The 26,173-nt window shown below is 39.1% G+C and overlaps 1 protein-coding gene across 1 annotated transcript in view; it reads left to right on the top strand.

Annotated features, from left to right (window-relative positions):
• The first annotated feature begins 6,335 nt into the window (after positions 1–6,335).
• GADL1 (glutamate decarboxylase like 1) overlaps positions 6,336–26,173 on the top strand; it is an 83,044-nt gene continuing 63,206 nt past the window's right edge. Inside the window, exons 1-6 of the mRNA XM_010712892.3 lie at positions 6,336–6,430; positions 19,052–19,224; positions 20,089–20,215; positions 21,648–21,738; positions 22,457–22,563; positions 23,939–24,054. Coding sequence (XP_010711194.1) covers positions 6,424–6,430; positions 19,052–19,224; positions 20,089–20,215; positions 21,648–21,738; positions 22,457–22,563; positions 23,939–24,054 — 621 coding nt within the window. The 5' untranslated portion in view covers positions 6,336–6,423. The remainder of the gene's footprint in view (positions 6,431–19,051; positions 19,225–20,088; positions 20,216–21,647; positions 21,739–22,456; positions 22,564–23,938; positions 24,055–26,173) is intronic.

Genomic DNA, 26,173 nt, shown 5'->3' with positions numbered 1-26,173 from the left:
TTTAATCAGTAATTTTTCTGAAGGCTTTTTTGTCTAAAACACAATGATTGTATGAATTATACTGCTATTGAAGCTTCAAAGATTTTATGAAGGTTGCTCTATCTTTTTCTTTGTCGTCAACAAACTCTTGAGATGAAATTGGAACTTGAAATAACTTCATTTATTCATTGCAATACTTGAACATTATTTCTTTATTGCTTCTGCTTACTCTTTTGTCTGCTTCATTCAAACAGCACTAATGCGTTGATAGTCCTATTTTTAATTTGTGGGAGTCATTTAATTCCTCTGAATTACAGAAGGGGCAAGTGACTTCATAAACTTGAGTAATTAGATTTGTTAAACATTATTTATCATGAGGATCTTTCCTAGAGAACATATCCACTCTAAGAAAATATCAAATTAAAACATAATGGGTGAAGCAGCTTGCTGATTCCCAAATCCTTTGAGGTTCCTCCTCTTATGATGTTTTGTATTCTTTTGCCTTCCACCAGAGTCAGTGTTAGATTTATGTGATATGGGACGACCTGGTTGGGCAATGCTAATTAAAGCAGAATGTACAAGATACACCTGTCCTTCAAAAATAGTATTACAGTTTTAAAATCAGGCACCTTAGGTAGTCTGTTCTTTAATAATGAACATTCTGAGGCTTCTTTTATTAAACATGAGAATAACAGTCAGATCTGTAATTATCATTATTGTCTTGAATCAGCAAAAGTCAGTTTTGAAAGGTTACATGCTAAAGGATTATAAACAGCCTTATTTAAATTCCTTACATTTTTTACAAGAAAATATAGGTGTGATTTTCTAAATTTAAATACATAACATGGGTATATAAACTGGGTCTATCAAACCACAACAGACTTGCCAGAAATTTGAGAGATCTTGCATTTTAACAGCCAATGAGGATAAGGCTGGTGACATGCAATTGCTGCAGTCCAGCTCAGGCCTGTGGTGGGGTGGTGGGACATCGTTTCAAGTTCCCTGTGCTTTCTTCCACCTGGACTCTTCATAGCATGTACGATCTCTGGATCTCTGAAGATGCTACATCCAGAAGAAGATGTGTGTTCTCAATTCTCAAGAGAATTACATCTGATCACCTCTGATATGCTGAATAATATCCCCTAATATCTCTGGAAAGTGTCCTGTAGCCATATTTTGCTGCTTGAATTCAATATTCCTACTGCTGACTTTGTTGTCCTTGCTGATGCCTTTAGGGCCTGAGATTCACCTATTGATGTTTTGTTTTTTCAAGCCTTGATGTTCCGAACAATGTGTTTTGCCAGCCAGCTAATGTAATATTGTTCCTTTGAAGGCATCACATGTTGAAACTTGAGAGTCTAACTAGTTCTTCACTTCACTGTATAGAATGATCAGCCTTCACCTTTGGTTGGCCTCCAGTAGAAAAGCAACATTATGCCTCTGGGCATCAAAAAGGTAATGAATGCCCTTCAACCTCTTAATGCTTTTTCTTTCCTGTCTCAGTTACCTGCACCAGACTACTAATGTTTGAGTTCCATAGGTGATACTGATACCAACAGAGGTAACCATGACACTTCAATTTTTAATGCCCTAGGATCTGATTTTCGGAACGGCAGTAATCCTGTGGGTTTTGTTTACTCCATTTAGAGTTGGGAATACTATGCATTTCTAAAAATGGAGTCCACAGTTTGTTCAGGGAAAAATACAAGGAGCAAAGATGCTGCTTTATGGAGCTTCCAGGTTAGATTTGCAAAAGTATCTAGTGATTTTGAAAGCTTCTATCTGTAACACCTTCTAAAGGGCCTGGGATTTTTCTAACTAAATTCAGAAGTCAGAACCATCGATAGAGTTTTAAGGTTTGCATACCAAATTAGGCAAATACATTTGAGTCCTTTTTGGTTAATATTGTTTTCTTGTTTGAAAAACTTGTTTGAGGCCATTGGTTTTCTGTGTAGTTTATAGGAGGTTATACACTTGATGAAAAAGTTGTATCTTCATGTAACAAACTTCAAGGAGGGGGTCCAATGATGAGAATAGAAAGGGCTTTAAGGTTAATGTTGCCATATCAACTTTGTGAGTAGAAAATAGAAGATGCAAGTTCCTAGCAAATATAACAGTTTAATTCATTAATGTTTAAATGTAGTTCTCAATAGTTTATGTGCAACACAATTCAGTTGTGTGGTCCTGGCTGCTTTCAGAGAGCTAGGTATTACTTGTTGGTGTCAAACCTTTTAGTCTTCATTGCATTCCACAGCTCATTATGCTTCAGGTGAGGTAACTTGATTCATTTATGCACAAGGTTGGCAAGAAACATAAATTTTTAAAACTGATGTATATCTACTAGAGTAATATTGCATTTAATATATATATACATATAATAATAACATACAATTAGTTATCTGGTTTGTTTGCCAGAGTTTCAAAGCTTGCTGTTTAATTGCACATCATTTAAGTCTGATGACCTGTGTTGTTAGTAGATTCATGCTTCTGTATTTCTGTTCAGCTTCTCCTTAAACTCTTCTGAGCTCCTTTGTGACCTACATGAATTGAAATATAGTCAGCTTAGTGCACTGACAATGAAAATAGGTGACTAATGTCAATTGTTTTTTGATACTTCATACTCTGCTTGCCAAGAATGCCTCCTGTTCTGTGATCATTTAAAATCCTACACGCTCAGAAAAGTCATCTTTTTCACAGAGACTGATTGCAGTCAGTTGTTAAAAAAATATAATCTTGAGCAAATGCTCACCAACAGCTACCCTTTTTTATATTTACTTAGTATAAGAAGAAATAATGAAGTAAGACTGCAAAGAACCTCTTAGTCATATGGTCTGATCTCCTCTTTCTCCTATGTCATTAAATCTCATACATGTAAAAGCACTGAGGTTAGTAACCTGCACTTGGCTAAAATCTGTCTTTCAGAAAAGTAATTTTCCTGGTTGGAAGATATAAAAACATTAAAAATTTCTTACTGCCCTCATGAGCTTGTTCCAATGACATACTGTCAATTTAAGAAGAGAAATAGAGTGCTTCATTTGAATTTGTCTGACTTCAGCTTCTATCACAGCTTCTTGTTATGCTATTCTCTGCTAGATTAAAGAGCTCTTCAGAATTCGTATTTTTTCTCCATAGAGGTACTTATATGCTGTAATCAAGTCAATCTTTTTGATAGGATAAACAGATTGAGCTGTTTAAGTCTCACTTAGCAGCATTTTTCTTCAATTCTTAGATCACATTTTCAGCTCTTAATCTGCCCCCTCACCAATTTTTCAGTAATTTTTCAAAACATGGACAAGAACACTGTATACAAGATTGGTCTCATCAGTGATATATCCAGAGATACAACTATCTCCCTACTTCCCACTCCCCCGATGCAGTTTAATCCTTCTTGAAACACCGTCAGTGAGGATTTACAGTGAGTTGGTGACTACAACTCCTAAATCATTTTCAGTAAGTGTAGTCTCCCTTCAGTACACAGCACCTACAATCCTTCATACTCATTATAGGGATTTGCTTACCACAGATGTATTTTGTTGGATAAGACCCAGGTTGCCATTTATTACCTTTGCTGTTTCTGTCATCTTAGTGCCATTTTCTGATGTGATCGCCTTTTCTCAGAAACAGAGCTGTTTGATGAAGGTTGTATACTGTCAGCTACATTTTGTTATCAGTCATTTAGACAAATCTTAGTCAATTTAGCATGTGCTTTAATGATATCGTGGGGTACTACATTTTTCTTTCAGGCTATCATTAAAGTCTAAAAACATCAATATGCACTTAGCCAAATGAGCAGGCTCACCAAAGAATAAATTTAGAGAAGTTCCATGAGACCCAGTCTTCATAAAAAAGACTGGAATTATTTCTATTCCTTTCTTGGAGATTTTTTGAAATTAAATCTGTTATTCACATCAATTATTGATGCTGGTCTACATTTTGCTGTCAATGCCTTTGTCATTTTTTGACATTAGCACCCATTTGCAATTTCAAAAGTATTCTAAAGTCTATTAAAACATCAGCAGATGAAAGTCCAAGCACCTGTCCTGGAATGGGGAGCAAAAGCTATCCAAGGCTGGTGGTAAGGGAATAGTCATGGTTTCTATCTTTCTAAATTACTAGCAGGCTAGAGCAATTTTTCATAGTCCCTATGAGACTGACTACTTGTTTCTATTGTAGTAGTGAAGTATTTACTAAATATATTTACAATTCCTGCATCAGCACAAAACCATTCTGGAACTATATTTACTGATACTTACTGATAGGCCAATTGGGCTCTCTGTTATTTCTAACAAACTTAAAATGTCCTTAGCTGTTTCAACTACAGATTCACCTTGCCTAATAACTCCCCTTGTCAATTTTTGATATAGTAACTTGTAATTTGCATCAAGTGTTATTTATATAATTTCTCTTTGTTTTCCATTTTATTTCTGAATGCCACCTTTGAGCTTTTTAAGGGAAAGTTACTACTTTCTGTGATTGAGGAATCATAGTTTTTTGGCCATTTATTAGAGACTTTAAGAAAGCCCTCTTTCAGTGTTCTGTGTTATTTTTTTCTTTTTCTTTTTCTTTTTCTTTTTTTCTCCTGTCTGTCTTGTTTCCCTCACTATTTTCCTCAGCTTGAGGAAATTAGCTCTTCTGAAGCAGAAGAAACGAGTAGTTTTGATTGGGGCTGTTCTTCATTTCCCCACAGTGAATACAATCAGGCCATGAACACTTGTTCCCAGGCAACTACTAATTTTTAATTTAGTGATATCTACCATTTTTATCTATCACAGTGAAGTCTGAATACTTATCTCCTGCAGTAAAGGATATCTATAGGACTACAAAATTACCTTGTTGAAGTTATTAATGACTTAGTACATGCTGCAGTTGAAGCTAGACAATTTGTATCCTTGCAAACAAGGAAAATGAAGATACTATATGTGAATAAATGTTTAATTCACACCTGAATATTTCAGTAGCTTCCAAAAATCTTTGCCAAACTTTAATTTTAATGGGAAATGAGCTGTGGGGGGCCTCTGGTAGTTAATTTTGGGACACTTTCAGACTTTGCTGTAATGACAGCACTAACACATGGTAAAAAGGAATTTTATTTATTTATTTTTTCTTAAGGCAGCAGTTATGAGAAAATAAAGGGACTAGAATTAGGAACACGTGTGTAGCATTGAATGGCATTGGTGTCCTGGAATAAACTGGGATAATGAGGTCAGCCACAGTTCACTCAGAGGCCTAGAAGTAGCTTTTGACAGCTGGTGATGCCGCACCAGGGCTCTATAAGCCGAGGCACACAAGCACAATTGTGTGGGTTTGGCAGAAAAGCCAGGAGCCTGGCAGGTCCTGACTGTTAGCACCACTGTTCACCTGCCAGAAGGCTGCTTCTTTTGAGGCCAGACTTTTGCGAATTTGGTCACAAGCAGCAGCAGTCTCCTTCCTTCAGGAAAAAGGAGAGCTCAGGAATGTTAATAACTCCTTCCTTTAACCTGCTGCAGCCTTTCTAATGTGAGCTGCCACAGGACAGTCATCTCACCAAGGTCTAAGCCCAATCATAATGTTTTAATTGCATTGTGATTCCTAAAATCAAATCAAAATGCTTCTCATGCTGATTCTAGTAGAGCTAGATGTGGCTGCTGCAGCAGAGCCTTTCTACCTTGGGTGGAAAGGTCCAACCACCAAAATGGAGGAGCAATGAAGCTCTGAGGGGTCTGGAGCACAAGTTTTTTGGGAATGGCTGAGGGAGCTGGATTGTTCAGTCTGGATAAGAGGAGGCTCAGGAGAGACCTGATGGCTCTCAACAGCTGCCTGAAAAGAGGCTGTGGTGAGGTGGGGGTCGGCTGCTGCTCACAGGTAACAGTGATAGGATGAGAGGAGATGGCTGGAATTTGTGCCAGGGGAGGTTCAGGTTGGATATTAGGAAATGTTTCTTCTCCAAAAGAGTGGTGGAGTCACTGTCCCTGGAGGTGTTCAAAAACCGTGTGGATGTGGCACTAAGGGACGTGGTTAGCAGGTGGGTTGATAGTTGGACCCGGTGATCTTGAATCTCAATGATTCTACATTTAATTAAAAAAAATAAATAAATAAAAAAAGAACATAGCAAAGCTAGTGAACACCAGGGCAGCCTCTGCCACCGCTCAGCTCCCAAGTGGGAAGCAGGTGCCTGGCACCAAACCCAGGGCTGAGGGCTGCTGCCCCACCGCCATTTTGCCCCCACTCGGAGGAGGCGGTGGCTGGCGGCCGGCCTGCGGCGCCGAGGGTATTAATAGGCGGCCTGGGGGGAGCGGCGAGGTCTGACGGGCAGGGCTGGGCATCTGAGGGCGCGCGGGGCGAAGGCTCGGTCTCGATTGCAACGCGGCACAGGACAGCTCGACGGGGGAGCGGCTATAGTCGATAGTGCCTTCCCTCATCTCCGGTCCGCGCGAGCAGAGGCGGCGGCTCCACCACGAAGACGAGATGGAGGGTAAACGCTGCGGTGCCAGAGCCGCCCTCTCTCTCCTCTTTCTCCCCCGCTCCAGTGGGGCTGCGGGCTCGGGCGCGGCGCCTGCCGGGGGAAGCCGAGCAGCGCCTCGCTCGCTCTGTACCCCCATCGGGGTTTTAACCCCTTCCCCCGGCTTGAAGGGGTCCCGGGGCAGGGTGGGCCGCTGGGCCGGCTGCAGCCCGGCGGGCAGTGGGGTTTGGACTCCGGCGGGGCAGCAGCTTCGTGCGGATGGGCAGGGAGTGCCTGTTGCATCTCTCTCCTTCCTCTGAGTGCGGCTGAGATGTATTTGGATGTTTGAATAAGGTGTAGTGCTTGCAACAATTACTGTAAAAGCATTGCGTTACAGGATGTTTGTTGAAATAAATTATCTTTGAAGACTGGCGCTTCTTTTTCTTTCCAGGCACCGGAATAAGGTAGGCAGGGCAGTACGGTGATGTGCTGTGACAAGACTGCTGATCCCCGTGGTCCTGGGAAGGGAGGAGTTAATCCCACTTCATAAATGTATCGGCAGTCTGTGTACCTGCATCAGCAGGAAGATCATTATGTAATGAAAGACAGAAGCTGTCTGTATATTTATGGAAATTGGGAATATGAGAGACCTATGGCTAATACTGTAGTGAGACATCTGGGGGAGCTAGGAAAGCAATTGATTGAGTTGTGGCACACTTAAACCCCAGATATGCCATTATTTGCAAGGTTAAGAAACGAGGAATGCCTTGCACTTCTGAGTAGAAACTACTTGCTAAGTCAGAAAACAAGTGTTTGCAGTGCTGTGCTCTGTCCCATAAGACCAGTATTCCCAAGAGCTTCTCCACTTATCACAAGTTGGGAATCTCTTAGGAAAATGGTCAGAATGGTTTGGGGTTTCATTTGTTTCAGTTTCACATTGAATGTGAATGAGACTTTAAAACAGAAGAATTTTAGCCCCCACATTGAGAAAGTCTTCTCATTTATCTACCAGAACTTCAGTGTCCTGCATTCATGGATGAAGTAAGTCAATGGCAATTTATCAGTTTTCTCCTGGAGAGAAAAAATATATATTTATATATTTAAGAAATATAATTTGCTTTTCTTAAATGAATGAGCATTGTAAAGTAGTATGATGATTCTCTTAGTGGTAAGATACGTGCAGTTGTGCACAGAATATGATCCTGTGCACGTAGCAGTAATGCTGCATGAATGGCAGCAACTCCAAAAGTGCCTCCCTTCAAATGTCGTTCATATTAATGTCCTCTGCCAAGACAACACCAAAGATAGGCTGCTGGTGGTCACTAAGACAGGGATCCCAGTGTTCCCTCGAGGTCAGCAACTGTGTTCTTATTCAAATGTTGCCCAAAGCAGGCTACCAGAAACCTAATTTCCTTCCAAAACAATTGGCTTGTGCTGTTATGAGAGATAAGTAATAATGCAATCCCCTTGCACTCTGCTGCTGCAGGTTTTTCAGTCTCAGTACCTTGCTCATGAACAGCATATATAACTTCTGCATGCTCTTCCTCTCACCAGGAATTCTTCAGTTTCCTGTCCTCTCTTCCTGTTACTTTTGGAGACTTGCTGTGTTTTCTGCCTCAGTCTGTCTAGTGAATAAAATTCATGTAGATGGGGCTGTATTGTGGCTGAGGGTGTTGGCTGTAGCCTTGTTCGAGTGTTCAGGTGCTTTGCTTCTGTTTTCCTGAGCTGTTGGAGAAATGAAGGGCACGAGGCTGTTGCAGCAGTACCACTGGGCTTGCTTTGCACCACTGGTGCAATTAGAAAAGTAGGTACGGTTGCAGTGAGGAAATAGGTGCACTTCCTCATGCACTGAATTATTCTTGTCTGCTGCAGTTTTGGATGTAATGGGAGCATTCTTGGGGAGTGACAGTGATTTTTTAACACCTTTAATGTATCTGAAATTGTGTGTTTGTGAGGTTTGTCTTGCTGACTGTGTCAGGTTTCTCTCTGAAACTGCTATCCATGAGAGCAGCTTTACTGTGCAGAGATGAGTAAGAATCTGTGCTTCCTCTAACACCGGAGATGGCAAAGCCTTGTTTTTCAACAGGGACCAATCTGCAGAATCCCACTCCTAGCTGCAGAAGCAGATTGTAACTGCATGTATCCTTCAGTCATTTGTCATCAGTGAAGCTTTCTGACCCTGTTCTGTCATGGAGAAAGCCTAGAGCATTCTGTATTTATTTAGTTGGGAGTTGGGGTGGGAAGATGGGATATTCCCTTCTATTAAGCTAGTAACTCTTAAATGAGTTACTAGTTCATCAAGTACAGTAAATAGAGCTGGAAACCACATAAGGAAGAGAAAAGGCAGCTGCCACCATTTATGGCATATGCTGCCTTTTAACATCAGAATCACTGGCTTCTGCTCTGTGTATCGTATGTTGTGTTGTGTGATTTGAATCTGCCAGCAGAGCGGGGAGATGAGTCAGCAAACATTTTTCGTGTAGTATGTTGCCATCTGAAGCAGGTGTAATGTGAAGCATGGTAGAAATGGTGACTTTAAGGCTCCGGTAATATGACACTGGGGTTGGTATTTTGGTCAGGGCAAAGGGATAGGATCTCTTCTATATCTTAAGATCTGCTTTAGTGGAAAAGATACGAGGATCTTTGAATGCTGCTTCATAAGATGAAGAAATACACAGCCTTGCAAGAAGTGAAGTTTGCGTCAAATAAAGCAATTCTGAGTATGTTCATTGTGCTTTAAAATCAGTACAGATTTTCTTGGCAGTTAATGAACATCTAGCAAAGAAGCTAAACTTGACTCTTGATAAATTCAGTAAATGCTTGCATCTTTTAATTATCACTTATACAGCCAAAAATTGTCACTTCCAAGCACTGGAGGAATCTTATAGCGTACTGATTCAACTATTGCTGCCTACTGGACAGTTTAGATTTCATGCGCTTTAATTTCCCTTGCTTTAATTATTTCAAGCTGCCTGCTTCTGTAGAGACCATTTGTATTTCCTTAAGAGTTTATTAAATGTGCAAAACATGAAAAAGGGGCACATTGAAATACATACCTTTTGTATTACTGTTTTCTCTGCCCATTGTCAGATTCAGGAAACAACTTCTTCAGGCTTTGGAAAAACCGAAAGCTCAATTTCTTCCCTTCCTTTTTGCTTTGTCTTCTCACTAACTAGAGAGATCGTTGGGGATACCTGTGAAGCATTGATGGTTAAGGAATCCCATCAGCACATAGCTAAATTGTGGCCATTTCCCTCCTTCTTATTCTTCCATCTGTACACACAAGTTATCTTATTTTAACATCAGTGGGGTTTATGAGGGAGTTATAGAGGCAAATGGTTGTTTTGTGCATTGTCGGTGGAGATTTGTGTCGATGATATTGTTGAAAATGATAGGATAAGTCAAAGGGTGATAAGTAATGATCTTCACCTGGTTCAGATGTTTCTGTGTCCATCATCATTACAGCTTCTTGAGTATATATAATCTTGATTCTTCTTAATGAAAAAATGTGTTGAGCATTGACAAATAGAGGTGTATTAAAGAAAAATTCACAGGGCCAGAGGTCTTTTTTTCCAGTGCCACAACTGATGAGGGAAAGTGGTTCGTCATGACCAAGGTCTTTTGTCCAGAGCTCTACAAAGGAATGGGTTAAATCTAGAGGATTTAGAACAATTTCTGGCTCTAAGGCTTGGGTGTCCCAGCCCTTCATCACATTTCACTTTATGCAAGCTGAAAGCCTTTTAAATACGATCGTATCCATTGGCAAATGTCAGGGTCTCAAAAAGAAAGGTTGATTTTAAACTGTTTGGCATCCCTCCCTTGGTTGCACTGTAAGACAGCTTGTGTCTCATTGAGCCACTTAAATTTCTTTCTCTCCAGCAGACCTAATGTGGAGAGACAAGACATCCTGTGGCTACAGAGCTGCCAGAGGTTTCACTGTGTTGCAACTATAGTCAGTGTTTAGTTGGTATTGTGACGTATATCGTGAAAACTGCCTTCACTTTTGCACAAGATACTGTTTTAGCAGATGTAAAACTGTGAATGTAATGTTGTAAAGCACTTGGCTGAACACAGCAGGCATGAGGTAAGAGCAGGCTGATACACTGAGCCCCTTGAAGCGCTCCTGCTATAGAGTTCTGGACTGGGAATTTCAGAACCCTGAGATCAGAATGCCTGCTAAGGAAGCTTCCCTGGCACTGAGTGACTCCTTGGCACTTGGAAGGTAAGCCAGGGATGTAATTAACATTACTGTGGAATAATGGTTCACCTTTGCAGATAACTACTGTAATACGTGTTGCTAAACAATTGAGTTAATGCCTTAATAGACTTCTCTAATAAAGTTGCTGTACTAAACTGATCTGACTGGTGTACGTTGTTACCCAGAAAAATCCTGTCATACTATCACTACACCTACTGCATTTTTTGGCGACCATTGAGCCCATGCCAATGTATAATGTGACAAAATACTGTTCCCACTTGTCAACGTGGAAAAAAGCAAGCAAGCAATACTCTAAATACCAGATGTTTGGTTACAGTGATGATGCTGATCTGAAATGTCTGGTTAAAATGTTGGCAAAAACCTCGCAACATTCATTAGCCATTTCCTACCTTCCTTAGGAGTGTAGTGACTCTGCCTCACTTATACAGGGAGCACAATGTTCCACTGGTGAGCCTTAGCATGCAAAGTGTGATCACCTCTGTGCGTTTACCAAACATTATGTGGACTGCTTACTTCCTAACAGATGGCCAGTGGCTTTTCAGAGACTGGCCAGTCTGCATCTCTAGAGTGGCTACTTAAAACTACATAGGAGAAGCAGGGCATTCTTAATGGACAGTGATGTTTCCAGGGTTCTGCAGTGTCCCTCTTCTGTATGATTGATCTGTGCTGACCTGACCAGCTATCTTAAAATGCTGTGTGGGTCTACAAAGCTTCAGAATGTATAGAGAGCCCTATTTGACACACTGATTGCTCAACTTGTACTCAGTTTCTTTTTCTGCTGTGAAAATTTCTGAGGACTTTGAGCAACTCAGCTCATACTGTTTTGCTGTGCCTTTACTTTTCCATGGGAAAGTCAGAAGTTACTATTGTGCTGTTGCTGTATGTTTTTCTTTTGTACTCAGCAACCCACTGATAGGCATTGGTTTTGCCTTTAAGGAATTGTCAGTGTATATACATACATGCATATATATGTAGGTAGCACTGAAAGTAATACCTCCTATTTATTTCCATGGAAACTGCAACAGATACAGAGAGCATAATAACACTATTAAAAAGAGCAAATTCTAAGAATTCTAAGCTATGGAATAGTATTTTTCAACATAGTTACCACCATTAGCGGTGCATTTTTGCCAGTGATGAACAAGAGTCTGCGTACACACTTGTAAAAAGCTGCACCAGTGGAGGTGACCCACTGTCAGCACTGCTGAAACTCACCAGTTATCACTTCACCGTGTCAACATTCTCTGTTCCGTCTACATAAACATTTACAAGCATTGATGAATGTCAGTGGGTGCTATTTTTTCATCATGGAGGAATTCAGTTCTCCACCTTTGCTTTAGATGCACTTCCATGTCAGTCACCATTCTGTCTGACTGCCCCTCTGCTGTTGTCTGTCACACAGCAGTAGCATTTAATGGAATATCGATGGGAAGGTTCAACCTCTATTGCCATAGAGGAACCAATGAGCAGAACTGGTGTGTCTGTGATCTGGAGAACTTTGGGCTGATCTGAACAGGGGCAGTTTCAGTTAACTGAAATGTCTAATATACTGAATTTACAGTCTAATATATGCACCGCTTAAAGATCAAGTGCACAAGGCAGCTTTCTCCATTTGGAAATAGCATTGAACTACTTTGCTGTACATAAGTTAGTAATAAATTATGAAGGCCTATATAGGAGCTGGTTAAGGAACCTAATGTGCTGGAAAGTCACATCCTGATTTGCAATGCACTGGCTTCTCCATCTTAGTAAGTAAGGGTGTATGTCAGTGCAGTGTTGTAGATGTGAATTAGTGAACAGTAATTGGAAATACTCTGCAGAAAACAAAGTGTAGAAGTGTTTATGATATTAAGAAAAAGCAAGAGGAAAAAAGTTGTTTTTAAGTGCAAGGTGAATGTAGAGGTAAAACTTCCTAAAGTGAATTCAGACTCTTATCCAGTTTTGCATTTTAAATTCTGTTGAATCTCAGTAAACTGATGTAGTAAATTACTTCTTTTTAGTTGAATTTTCAATGACTGGCATTAAAATTGTTTTTATATTATGACTAAACATATATTTCTTGCAGACTGTCATGCTCTCATTTAAATCAAGTTGCAGGACTTCTGTTTGGAAAAAAATACTTGTGTTTTCACTTCTATTTTTTTTTTAATTATTATTATTATTATTTTTTTTCCAGTGGAAAGCAGAGAAATCTCATGGATTCTTGACATTCAATGCATTCAGTGTGGGTCGCCCGCATATTGGTCACTTGCATTCAAACTCAGCCCCCTACAGTTTCTAACCTTGCTATTGATGCGTAGTGCCTGGTCTGACATGTCCACTTCCCAACAGGAAAAGGAGAAGACATAAAATGTTCATTATTATTAATCAACATCTAATTGAAATAAAAGCCATTGTATGTGTCATGTGCTCTCTACTCTGTTGGCAGATGTTAAAGCTGAAAATGTGAGCTGAGAGACTCTTGCTGCAGTCAGGAAGTTAGGATTTCCATTTTGTTGTTGGCATCTGCTATTCCTTAATTTTATATCGAGGTGAATTCCAGTTAGCCACAGCCTTTTTTCCTGATTGGAAATATTGCAGTGTTAATCTTTCCTTCATTTATTTGTTTGAGGTACCAAAATGCTGCTATTTAATATTAATGTCTGTCCCTGAGGTTTGCCTACATAAAGATTGCCTCCATTCTCCTGACCTTTCCTTTTGGAAAGGGAAATCCAAGTGTGGGAAAAGAATAGGACCCGTTTGTTGTGGTGATGCCATGCAGTGCCAGCAGCATGCTCAGTGACTCAGTTGAGCAGCCTTTGAGTTCAGACACAGTGCTTTTGTCTTCCTCGGATCCTGTCCCATAAAGGTCACTTCTGCATGTATGCAGTCAAAGCGTTTCTGTATGCAAACCTTCAGTGGGAAGTGCCCAACTTGTTCCCTGTCCACAGCTCTTGTCTATGAGCCTGCAGAACAGGGGGACAGAGTGTAGGAGACCTACCATGCCTGTGCATACTCTTTGTGTCTGGGTAGCCTTCCTACATTAAACACGGTGGTGTGGAATCCCTGCACTGAAGTTCACTTGTTTTCCTGACACGTAGAAAGAAAAGACGTGTCTTTTGAAAGAAGAACTGTGACTAGATCATGCAGGATGAGAAATTTAAGGTCTGTTTCTGATTGGTACTGGCAGTGATTACTGCATTTGTTACAAAGCAAAAGCCAGTATTTGGTCAAAGCCAGCTTTTTTCCCTCTCTTGAATAATCAGTGGTACTAGCACAGTATAAACTGAATAGGATTTGGCTCTGGCATTCAGGCACAAGCCGCTCTTTCACAACCGCCCCTTCTGTTTCTGTCTTCCTTGTGAGTGATAAAGCCTTCTGGGCCTCTTACACTCCTCCCCCGAATGTTGTCAGAATATGCCAAGTATGAGGCTACAGTTTCTTTTTGTAGCACAAGAATTTAACAGAGAAAGTTTTGCTATGTTTATGGAAACACAGATGCAGCTTTTTAAGTACTCAGTGGTTCCTACATACTGGTGGAACAACATCTGAAGAAATGTTTATTTTTTTCTCTGTGTTATTTCAGCTGCCATTAATTTGTTTTCTGCTGGGAAAATAATATTGATCTTAAAAATGACACGTTAGTTAGAAACTCTTAAGTTTCTATAATACAGTATCTCATTCAGAATGAAATGTCAGAATTATGAGCTTGATTCTACTTCTGCTGTAGCCAGGGGATAAATCCCCAATTACATTCAAGCGGAGCAGGATCAAGTCTTCTCTTTTGCAGGAGGGTATCTCGAACAGTCAATAATCCTTAATCTCTGATTTAAGACATTTTCATTTGTTAAAGTTTTTGTTCTGTTTCAAGCCTGGTGCCAATTGGCAGGAATGGCATTTGACACATTTTCTGGGAGTCTGTCTTCTGAGTCTGCTTAGGAGTCTGCTTCTGTAATCTTAAATGAAAAAGACTATATTTACTGCTGCTACACTTCTAAATTGTTTGCATACCATGTTGTTAAAAACCAAAAAAGAGGAGCATATGGACTTCATGTGGAACAAAGGACTGATTGGTTACATTAATGCAGTCAGGTGTTTTTGAGACAAAGATATGCAAAAGGCCTAAAATATTTTAAGCATTTCAAATTTATTTACTTATTTATTTCAATAGAAGTGCAGCATAAATTATTGGCTAGTAAAGATAGCGGGAGTGTTTCTAAGCTGTGCTCTGGGAAGACATCTTTTAATTTGAGAGCTGTGACATGAAAACTGAAACAAGGATTTTTCTCAAGGTTCACCCATCCAAAGCAATAATGTGGTCACAGATTCTTTTTTAAAAAATGCGTAAAAAGAAAAGCAATTTTAACAACAAGTTCTATTTTGAAAATGTTGGCCTTTTATCATCGACTTGGCTTTCCTCTCAATACTTCTGCTGCAACCAAGAGGAGAAAAGTTTATTTTTAAGTGGAGTTCAGGAGTCTCGTAAGAGTTCCAGAGTTCAGTTGTAAGTAGAAGATTAAGTGTCACAGAAGTAAAATCATGAGAGGTGGGAACAGTATTTATATGCAACGGCTGTTTCCAAACCTGAAGTCCTTTAGTTCATAATATGAGTATGTTTTCATTCATTTTAGCTGTTGATTGAGAAAGTTTTTTTCTATTACATCAGTAGCTATGAAAGTAATACCTCCTATTTATTTACATTGGAACAGATACAGAGAATGCAATAATTCTATTTGATAGAGAAGTTTCTCATCTAGAAACTCTTTTTCAACACAGTCACCACCATTAGCTGTACATTTTTGCCAGCGATGAACAAGAGCCTGCCTCCAAACCAGTAAAAGTCTGCAGCAGTGGAGGTGACCCAGTGTCACCACTGCCTAAATGCACCACTCATCACTTCACTGTGCCCACATCCACTGTTTTGTCTACATCAACATTTACTAGCATTGATGAATGTCAGGGGGTGCCATTTTTTCCTCCTGGAGGAATTCAGCTCCACCCCTTTGCTTCAGATGCACTTTTATGTCAGACAGCATTTTGTCAGACTGTCCCTCTTCTGCCATCTGTCACACAGCAACAACATGGAATGGAATATTGGTGGGGAGGTTCAGCCTCTAGTGCTGTACCACCATCCTCCTCTGATGTCATGGGACAACAGAATAAAATAGGAGACATTACTTTCAGAGCAGCCCTCATATTTTCCATTAATTGCATAAAGCTGTGTTACAGGGCAGAATTTAGCTCAGCAAGTTCAGATTGAATTGGCAAGTGATAATGGAAAGTTAGAAAATGTTAAATAAGCCCAAAGTGTATTATTTAAGGAATATAATGTGGGTTAAGTCCTGAACTCTTTAGCAGAGGTTTACACAGGTAAATTGCTGTTGAAATGAAGGCTTTTTTCCCTCCCTTTTCCTGACCCCTCTGCTTTGCCTTTCTTTCATAGATGTGCCTAAGGCCCAATGCAAATGTGTGGATGGTAGGGGTGGGCTAACACCCATTTTAGAAATTTCTTTCTCTTCGGGCTTCACAAAGTATCCTTTGGAGACTCTAAAACTGTAAAAGTCAATAGACTTGCTTCAGATACAAGGCTGTTGTTAGACCCATCACCCAGCCCCTAAAGACCTGGAAAAAAATGTAACATAAGGTTCTGCACTTTCTTTACAATGACCTCTTCAAGAAATTCTGTGAAAAGTCATGGAAGTGCTTGTATTGCATCTCTGTGTGAAAGTATCAGAAGTAGGGCAGATGTAGTTACCAACAAAAGCTTTTACACAGTTTTGGTTCTAGCAGAGACAGCAGAGTGCAGCAGAGGAAGAAAAGGAGTTAGAGTTCTCTTGCTCCACCATGTCATTTTTTGGATATTTCTGTAATCAGAGGAAATATCAACAGATACTTGTTCAGATCTTGTCCTCTTTTCCATAGCAACAAAATGCCATTGATATAGACCTGGGGATGGTAGCATCTGAACATGAGCTGGCAGTATGCCTGGGTGGCTAAGAAGGCCAATGGGAGCCTGGCCTGCATCAGAAATTATGTGGCTGGCAGAGCAGGGGAAGTGACTGCCCCTTTTTATGCAGTGCTGGTGAGACTACACCTATAATGTTGTGGTCAGTTTTTGGCCCCTCGTTGCAAGAAGGACATTGACTTGTTTGAGTGTATGCAGAGAGTACAGTGAAACTGGTAAAGAGACTAGAAAACAAGAGACATGAGGAGAGGGAGGGAGCGGGGGCTATTTAATCTGGAGGAGACAGAGACCTCATAATTATCTACAGCTACCTGAAAGAAGGCTGCATTGAAGAGGTTGTCGGCCTCTTTTCTCAGGTGACAGGTGGTAGAACATGAGGAAATCATCTCAAGTTGCACCAAGGAAGATTTAAATTGGACACTGGGAAGGATTTCTTCATGAAAGAAGTGGTCAAGCATTGGAACAGTCTGTCTGGGGAAGTTGGTGGAGTCCCCAACCCTGGACATATTTAAGAGACATGTGTGTATGACACTAAGGGTATGTTTAGTGATAAAATTTGGTACGTCAGGTTGACAGTTGAGCTTGATCCTGATGGTCTTTTCTAAGTAGTAGATGATTCTATGATCTTGAGGAGATGGCAAGGTTGAGTCTTTCCATGTTTGTTCTAAGCTCTGGTTAGTACTTAAGGGATTCACTTATACAGAAAAGAACTGACACTTAATCCAAAAATAGTCCCTCTTCTATCCACTCAAAGCCCCATTGCCTTCCCATTCGTTGTTAATACCTGGTGTTTTAGGTCTTGCAAAATTAACCTACTAGCTTGTTTTTTCAGAGAGAAACCTGTAAAGCTTCTTTAAAGTGCAATTTCTGTCTAGTGCTCCTGCTGTGGTGTGCTGGGAAGCTTGATGAGAGTTTAGCTTTCTGATGTAGGGGATTTTCCCTCTTTGCTTGTTGAAAATGGAATAGTGTTTACATGCTAGCTCTGTATTTGTCCCATGAGAACATTCACCTCTCCTGTAACAACGTGCAAAATGTTCTGCTCAGCTAAATGTTGTTTTGGATTAAAAACAGCAGTAATTTCAGAAATGCAGAAGCTTGATGTCTTGTTTATGGGAAACCTGAGGTTCCATCTCTTGCTAGAATTTGATCTCATTTGTAATACCTATCCTAATAAGTGAAAGTGAAGTGAAGAACTGCTCTGAGTTATGGGACTGACAGGGTTTCTCTCAATCAAAGGACCCTGAAGGTCTCCACCTTTGTAGACACACTGTTGTTCTATATCATCCTGCACAGGCACAATGAATGTGCCAGACTGCCCTGCAGTCTTCTGGAAATTCAGCTGTTTGTGTACACCTGTTAAAAAGCCACCTTAGTTCTGCAGATGGTAGAGTTGTTTCAAGCATAAGATTTTCTCCTTCGTGTGTTCTTACCCTTCCAATATTTTCTCACTGTAGCACTAACAGAAGAAGACCTTCCAAGGCAATGCCTGACCTCATAGACTGTAGCTATTCTAGGGCTAGATCTGTGTACTGATGTTGTGTGTAATCCAGGTAATTTGGATATGGTAGTTACTGCTTCTGCCTTCAGTGCTGTTCTCTTTCAGATGTCAGTTCCCTTAGTATCTCCTAATGTCTCACTTTTGTCTCTACCCTCATGTTGATTAAAACTGGCATTCTAATCTTGCGGTAAGAAATCAATACATGAAATAGATACGTGATTGTCACTGATGTCCTGTCTCTAATAAGCACTTTGGATGTGCTCTTGGAAGTAATGTAAAGGGAGCAGTGCTGTGCTTATGCAACGCATGAGGAGAGTGTGTCACAGGTAAAGGTGAGAGAGAGGAAAGAGATCACCAACGGAGAACTGAATAAAACAGATAATATACATAGCAAAATGCTCAAGTAGGTGACTGAAGTCACTTAAGATAAGGGTGGAAAAGAGAGTTCAGGTATATAATATTAATGTGTTATTTTCATGGAGGTGGAATCAGTGAAACTTTGCAAAGGACACAGAGGACTCTGTAACACGACTGGATGGTAAGAAGGGGTAGAGTGAAAATATGGGAAGTGAGGCTGGGAATGTATCGTGGAAAAAAGAGAATAGGAAAGAAACATTTTCAGCTGAGAAGAGTGTCTATTATCTCACACTTCCTTTCTGTTTATCCAGCTGTATCATGCTGAGGACCATACTTGTGTTTTCTTCTAAGAAAGTTGGAAAGTGCATTGCATGCTTTCGTATGCTACAGAAAACAGTGAATACCATGCAGCTGGCTGTTATTATTTATGTAATATCAGTCTGGGTCTAAAGTAACACAAAGAGGTTGTATTTGTCTGTAAAGAGGTTTCCAACAAAATCTAGGATTTTTGTACACGTGAAAAGACAATGTGAATTTTATTTCCTTATGTTCACTAAATCTTCAGCACTGAAGGAATATTTTGTAGCTTAGGATAACCTGGCCATGTCTAATGCAGAGGTTTTTTTTATCTTCCAGCTAGTACTTGCAAACAGGATGTTCTCCAGAAGAAGAAGAATGCTGTCTTGGTGGATGGAGTCATCCTAAATGGTCCAATAACTGATTCAAAAGCAGGAGAGAAATTTGTGGAAGAGGCCTGTAAGATCATAATGGAAAAAATAATCCAGAAAGCTGATGATGTTACAGAAAAGGTAAAGCCATAGAGTGTTGTTGAAAAGTTGCAGCAGAAATAATAAACAGTGAATATTTTTTTCAGCTGTATTTTATTGCATTTCAAGTAGTATCAAAATTGCTTCTAGTCTGTGGCGATTCAAATTTTGAAAACCTTCCAGTAGCATGGCTAGCATACCTATTTGCCAGAAAATAATGTTTTATTTATTTATTTATGTGTTGTTTCTGAACGCAGTGGTGACTTTCTCTGAGCTGACAAATGGGCGTAGTGCATTTCCTGTTTTGGTTGTGAGGAATTGTTTACTCCTCAGAGGCACTGGTATTAGGGAGGGAGGGACAGTGAATGTGGAACTACTGTGGAAGGGAATATAACGAGATTGCCCTGGGTTTCGCAGAAACCATGCTAGAGGGGATGTATTGGAAGGGCACTGGAAAATAAAGCATTGCCTTTGGGCATGCACAGATTGCTCCCACCCCTGGGCAGAGCAGCATTTGAAAGTGTTGGGACTACAAAGCCTTAGCTAAATTTGACCAGTAGGCCTCTTTCTCCTAACTAGGATATATGAGCCATGAGCAAGATAGTTGAGTGACTCAAGGCTGACTCTTTACATCCATGCAGTCCAACTGGCACACCTTCTCCTCCCAATCTTTTATATCTTTCTGCCTTCCATATTCTGATTTTTATGGTCAAGGAATGTCTGAGGTGCAATAAAACCAAGACCACATGAGACCAGCTTAGCAGACATACTGTTTTGATGGCCTGCTGCACTCCATGGGCAGTTCTGGAGAGCAGTCCTGAATGTGGTACTTACCTGGCACTTTTCTAACAGTCTTCCTTTTAGCTAACCTGTTCACTGTGGTGTATCCTATCTACTCATCATTAGGTTTGTGAATGGCGGGCCCCTGAAACACTGAAGAAGATTCTTGATCTGGAAATGAGAGACACTGGAGAATCTCATCAGAAACTCTTGCAACTCTGCCAGGATGTGATACACTACAGCGTCAAAACCAGTAAGAATGCAATTTCTAATGAAGTTGGTTTGCTATATGCTAACTTTGGGAGATAGGATAATGTTTATAAAGCTCTATTATCTTCCAGGAAACTAGGGGTTTGAATGCCTGCTTTCTACTTGCCTACACAAATATACAAATATTTGATTGTGTTTCAGTTGTTTGACTGCATGCTGGTCACTGTAGGTGTCTGTGATTGCCCAGAAAGTGTAATCAAAGAAAACTAATCAAAACCTAATTATTGTAGTGCCGTTGATGTTAACAGTAGATTCTATCCTCTTGAGGTCTTATGAAAGTTGCCTAGACATATATGATATAACAGACAAACAAACTAGAAAGATCTTTGTATGTAATTTTGTGCAGAGTGATGAGGAATGGAATCACTGTCACTGCTCTTGGACAAATAAGAATGCATTCTTTGTGATGATTATCCTGTGTTTACTATTGCTTTCTATTGAGCAATAGTCTTATAGGATGTTAATTTGCCAACAGGCAGTAATTCTCATTCCAGATGCTGTGAGAAGAGAGCCTGCAGTGTTTGAGAGATGGTACATGACATCTCTGCAAGAATGGTTCTCTACGGGTAACCTTTCTGCAGTGTGTGATGTACAGTGTAATCTTAACAAAAAAGGGATGAATAAGAAATAGTGTTGTTTTCAGAAGCTCATGATTTCAGATGTGGCATAGCTCGGGCTATATTTTGGAAAGTGAGAAGGTTATGTAATATAATTCCTGTGCATTTCCAAGGCTCATTCCTTCCTACTGTTTCTATTGGTACAGTAAGAAAAGCCATAAAATGATTTTGAGGATATCTTTGAAAACCACAGAAAAGCAGTAATGCCAATCTAAAGGGGCAGTGTATTAATAATACAGAGATATAATTACTCAGCTAGTGGAAGGCATTCTGATTATCTTTCTTCTGCAAATTGCCTTCAAATTTTCATTTGTTATGCTTAGAAAGAATATTAAATAAGAAAAATTTGCTGTGTAAATAGTTCTTAATCTAAGTATAAACATCTATTGAAGCCTCAAGTGTAATGGGTATGGAGCCATACAGCTTACCTGATTTTACATGTTTTACTGCTTAGCAAAACTTGGCTGAATGTCCATTGCATCTCTGAACACCACTGTTAAAGTCCACTGTACATACCCAGTTGTCAGTCACTTCTTTTTGATCTTTAAAGCTTGTGAATAACCCATATTTGTTCTGTGCACTACTTACATCAGCCTTATTTTGGGTCCTAAAAATGCCTATAACTTTTACTTTCAAAGGATTTTCTAATTTAAAAAAGGACAGTAAACCCGTAAAATATTGAGAGAATGGTGGAATGAATCATGGTTAGCAGTAATCAGCATTCAGCTGAGGGAAACTGTGATGCATTCTCTTCTCATATACATTCTGTCACTGCTTGCTTTTCATCTATATTTTCAGATCATCCAAGATTTTTCAATCAGCTGTACGCTGGAATAGATTATTACTCATTAGTGGCACGTTTCATTACTGAAGCACTGAACCCAAGTGTGTAAGTGCAGTTCCTTGTACTCATAATGATGAATCTTGCATGCTTTTTGAAGTAACATCTTCCTGACCACTATCCCCTCTTTTCCCCCTTGTAAATTTTTTTCCCTGTTTTCAGAGTTACAGAGGAGGTAGGAATTGTGGCAGGAATTTGGGAAAGAATTTGGTCTAGTTTGTCTGAATAGCTCACCAGAATCTTGGCTAAGCTGATGATTTTTCTAATTTGTGAGTTGGGGCTGAAGAGATCTTTTTTTTAAACATTTAAACCTAAACTTCTTTTCCCCTTACTTTCAGAATAAAAATATCACAATGAATGAATCCAACTTATTTGTTTATTTCTTTTGAACAGTTTATTTCTTTTGCACAGAGTTGCGTGCAAATGATTACCTGTCTACTATTTACTTGCAAATGTAAAGTCTAAACAAAAATGTGATTGCTGCTTGCAATAGATTATTATTGCTGAAGTTTAAGCATTGTGATCTTCGTTAAAATAAGTGGTATTACTTTGAGAGTGGAATTGTCATTGTAATGCTGTCAGGAACTAAGCAATTGCTCTGTGGGTCACATCTATAGACTTTTCAGTTTAGAGTTTTACTTTTGATGGCAATCAGCTTCTGATAAGTTAGAGAAAGGTACAAAAAACCTCTGTCTAATTTTGACATGATGCTGTGGCATAGTTCTGTAATCTTAATACCAAACATGTTCCTTTTATTTTTGTTCAGATATACATATGAAGTATCCCCTGTGTTTCTGTTAGTGGAAGAAGCAGTCATCAAGAAAATGATTGAATTCATAGGCTGGGAAGAAGGTGATGGCATATTTAATCCAGGTAATAAAAATTCAGATTTTCAAAAGAAGTCATGATATATCTGATACCGTAATTCTATGAACATTTGATTTGTATAGAATATTTGAAAATGCATGTGAAATCCAGCGATGCACAGAGGAAACTATTGTGTCCAGGCTCCTTTTTTGTATTCTACTAATAATTCTATGAATCTGATCAGCAGTTTGACAAAAGAAGTTCTACATGAAATATAATTGTGGGAAAATGAATTGTTTGTAAAGGAAGTCCTTCCTGACCTTACTAACAACAGCACCAACAGTTTGATTGCACTGAGTCATTTGATGACAGATAGAGAGCTGATGTAGTGGCTAGAACCAACCAGTTTCTCCTAGAGGCACTGATGTATTTATTCTGCCTATCACGTGTGGGAGCCAGAGTCAGTTACAGTGGGTTTGCCATGAGCTTAATTCCTCTGAACTTTGATAGTTTTTTGAAATGTTATGAATAGGCCAATCAAAGAAAGATTTCTTAAGCTTCTTGATAGGGCACATTTTTAAAATGTTCTGTAAGGCATCATTCCAGCCCCATATACAGAAATAATAAACGTTGTATTATTCCATAGATTGTTCAAATTCCAAGCTTTTGTGGCTAGGTTAGGGGTGGGAAAAATGTTAAATGAGGAAATGGATTTAGCGCTTCACTTTCAAAACCAAGACAAGGCTAGGAATTCTACCCTACATATGAATCGTGGAAAAATAAAAAATATATAAACTAAAACTCTCTGGAAAACTTGTGAAAAAATGTATCAGTAACATTGATTTCTTCATTTCAGATATGATGTGTACTTTCAGTAGAACTCTTGTCTTTACCGAAGAATTGTTTAATTCTAACTTACTGAAATACTGTCAATAGATAAATGAATTATGCCTTTTAATGATAGTTTTAGATAAGATATTCTTTTTCTTTTTATTATTTTTTAAGTAAATAAATCTAGATCACACCTTGCAGATTGCACTCACCATGGATTTTTATTTTTATTTTTTCCTTGCAATGCTCTGACTGCCCAAGAGATCTCCTAGGCTTCATACGATACAGCCACAGTTCAGCTGGTGCTGCTTTGGTGTGTGTCAGAAGGTGTTGTTGCAGTGTGTTGTCCATCAGGGAGGACTGTTCAAGCATAATTCTTACTTCTTTGGGAAATAACTCCAAAGAGCATTCAAACCAGCTCTGTTTCCATTCATGATACAGTTCATTTTATATATTCATTTTATATCTGCAGGTTTTGGGGGGAGAAATTAAGTTACAGTAAATGCATCTAGAGGTTAGGTTTTTTTTTTTTGTAATAAACTAGTCACTCAGAGATAGAAAAGGTGCTAGGACTGTGATTAATATGATACTTGTATGTCTTTTATTTCAGGTGGCTCTGTTTCTAATATGTATGCTATGAACTTAGCGAGATACAAATTTTGTCCAGAGATAAAAGAAAAAGGGCTCTCAGGTTTGCCAAGACTAGTCCTGTTCACTTCGGAAGAGGTAAAAACATAAAGAAGCATCTTAAAGCATCTAACAATGAACTTTATTTTTCAATGGCTGCAAAATTATAACATTTGCATGTCTGACGGGGTCCTGGTACAATGAATTTGCCATCAGTGAAGGATGTGAAATATCAGAGCTATCTGGACAAGTCTAATGATAAATTTCCCTACAGAAGCTCGCTTGTTGTCCAAATAACTTTGGATGTTCTTGTTCTTGGGACCAACTGATAGAGGAAAAGATGGGGTAACCTGAAAGCAAATCATGTGAGGTGGGGTGTTGTGGAGATCTGCAGTTTAAAGTCTAGCAGGATCCATGTGTAGGTTTCAAAAGTTTTTCTTGCAAGATGTTGAAGTTTATATTGAGCTGCATGCCTCTGGACCTGTGAAATGGCTCTCTGCAGCTCCCACTATTACCTGTATCTGAATACAGATTTGCTGTGGTAAGAGAACAAAACCTACCATAAAATATTCAGGCAAATCCTGCTGGATCTTTAGACAGTTCTTTAAATAATTGAAAAAATGTGGTTATTTCTAAAGTTTTGGAGTCATGTCTGTTCAAACTGCCTGTGGAAAATGGAGATATGTCCATCCATTTATTCTGAAGCTAATTTCTTTTTCTTTAGAGACTCTTTTCTCTCACTTCTCCAGTTTTGATTTTCTCATTGTGCGGAAGTATTATTACAGACTCTACTGTATAAAGTATCCTGCGGTGGTGAGGACCTTGTTGTAATAGGATGCATGTAGTTCCTGACATAATTTTAGCTTGCAAGCTTATGCTCCTAACATTCTGCTGGGTAAATAGACAAAGGAGACTTATTTTGAAGAGATCTGAGAGACATGGGCATTGTATAAGTTGTCCCTGACATTTAATTAATCTAAATGTCTTAAATAAAGTAGTATTTTTTCAGGCTAAATATATTTATTTTTTCCTTCTGAAAGATGTATGTATGAAAACAAAATGCCAATTCATGCTTAATTCATCATATTTCATCTTTGAAATAGCTGAAGAGGAAAAAATGATGTTGAAACATTTCATTTTAATGCTTCAGAAATGAAGCACATCAAATTTTCATCATGAAGTAATGTATTATTTCAGCGCAAGATTTAAATAAAAGTGCACTCTAAAGGCAAAACAAATTTCATTTAGTTTGGTATCTTTGCTTCACCAAGAAGACCCGAACCATGACATAGAATCAACCAGCAAAAAAAATTAGAATTACTTTTAAGGCAGTGTTTTTGATCTGTAATACTTTGCTTGATTCACAAAACCATGTTGTAGTTAGTGATTGCTTGCTGTAAGACTGCCACTTTAGCAGCTAGATATTGTGACTGGTCAAAGACACCTAATATTTATTTTTCATTTTGAGGGAGGATGGTACATATTGATGTATATTTTTGATCCATCTGTACTGAGTCCAAGTTTTGCTACCTTTTGGAGCTAGTTTAATTCAGATATGTCCTATTATTAAGATTGTATTTAATAAATGCCCAACAGTGAAAAGAAGTACGTAAGTGCCCGTGTCAGTCTTCATTTTTTATTATTTGTTTTTATTTTGATGCTTCTTTTGTATAGAATTTTACTGTTTTTTTTTTGTTCTGAGGAATACCCTGTTTTGTGTTGTGTAAGCAAATGATTGAAAAAAATGATAATAGAGAAGTTGCAACCTGTGTTTAGCTTTAAAGTGAGTAAGGCAAATAGTGTTGGCATGGAGAAGTAATGAGGCTTTAATGAAATGAGAGTATTGATAAGGAGTCAAAATGCACCGTCAGCTCCAGGCACTGGAGTTGTAGGGCTTTGCTTCAGTGCTATTGAAATAAAATGATTTTTGTTTTGCTTTGAGTTGCCAAGTCCCACAGTTTCTGTCTGGCAGTTGGCAGGCTGAAAGAGCAGGGGAATGCATGGAGTTGTCAGTGACTTAATTTTATGTGACCTGGGGACTACGTATTCTTTGTAGTTTGTGGTTAATATGAAGTTCTGTGTTTAATGTGTGGCCTACTGAAGGTCCTCACATGCTGTGTTTGGCCTTCAGCAACAAAAGTGCTCCTTGTTCCTGCAAGTAAAATACTTACCTACTTTAAACTACGGTGATATTCCATGAAGATGGTACTTTTCTATA

Source organism: Meleagris gallopavo, chromosome 6 (genome assembly GCF_000146605.3).
Source record: "Meleagris gallopavo isolate NT-WF06-2002-E0010 breed Aviagen turkey brand Nicholas breeding stock chromosome 6, Turkey_5.1, whole genome shotgun sequence".
Taxonomy (NCBI): domain Eukaryota; kingdom Metazoa; phylum Chordata; class Aves; order Galliformes; family Phasianidae; genus Meleagris; species Meleagris gallopavo.
This window is presented reverse-complemented; position numbering and strand designations above follow the sequence as displayed.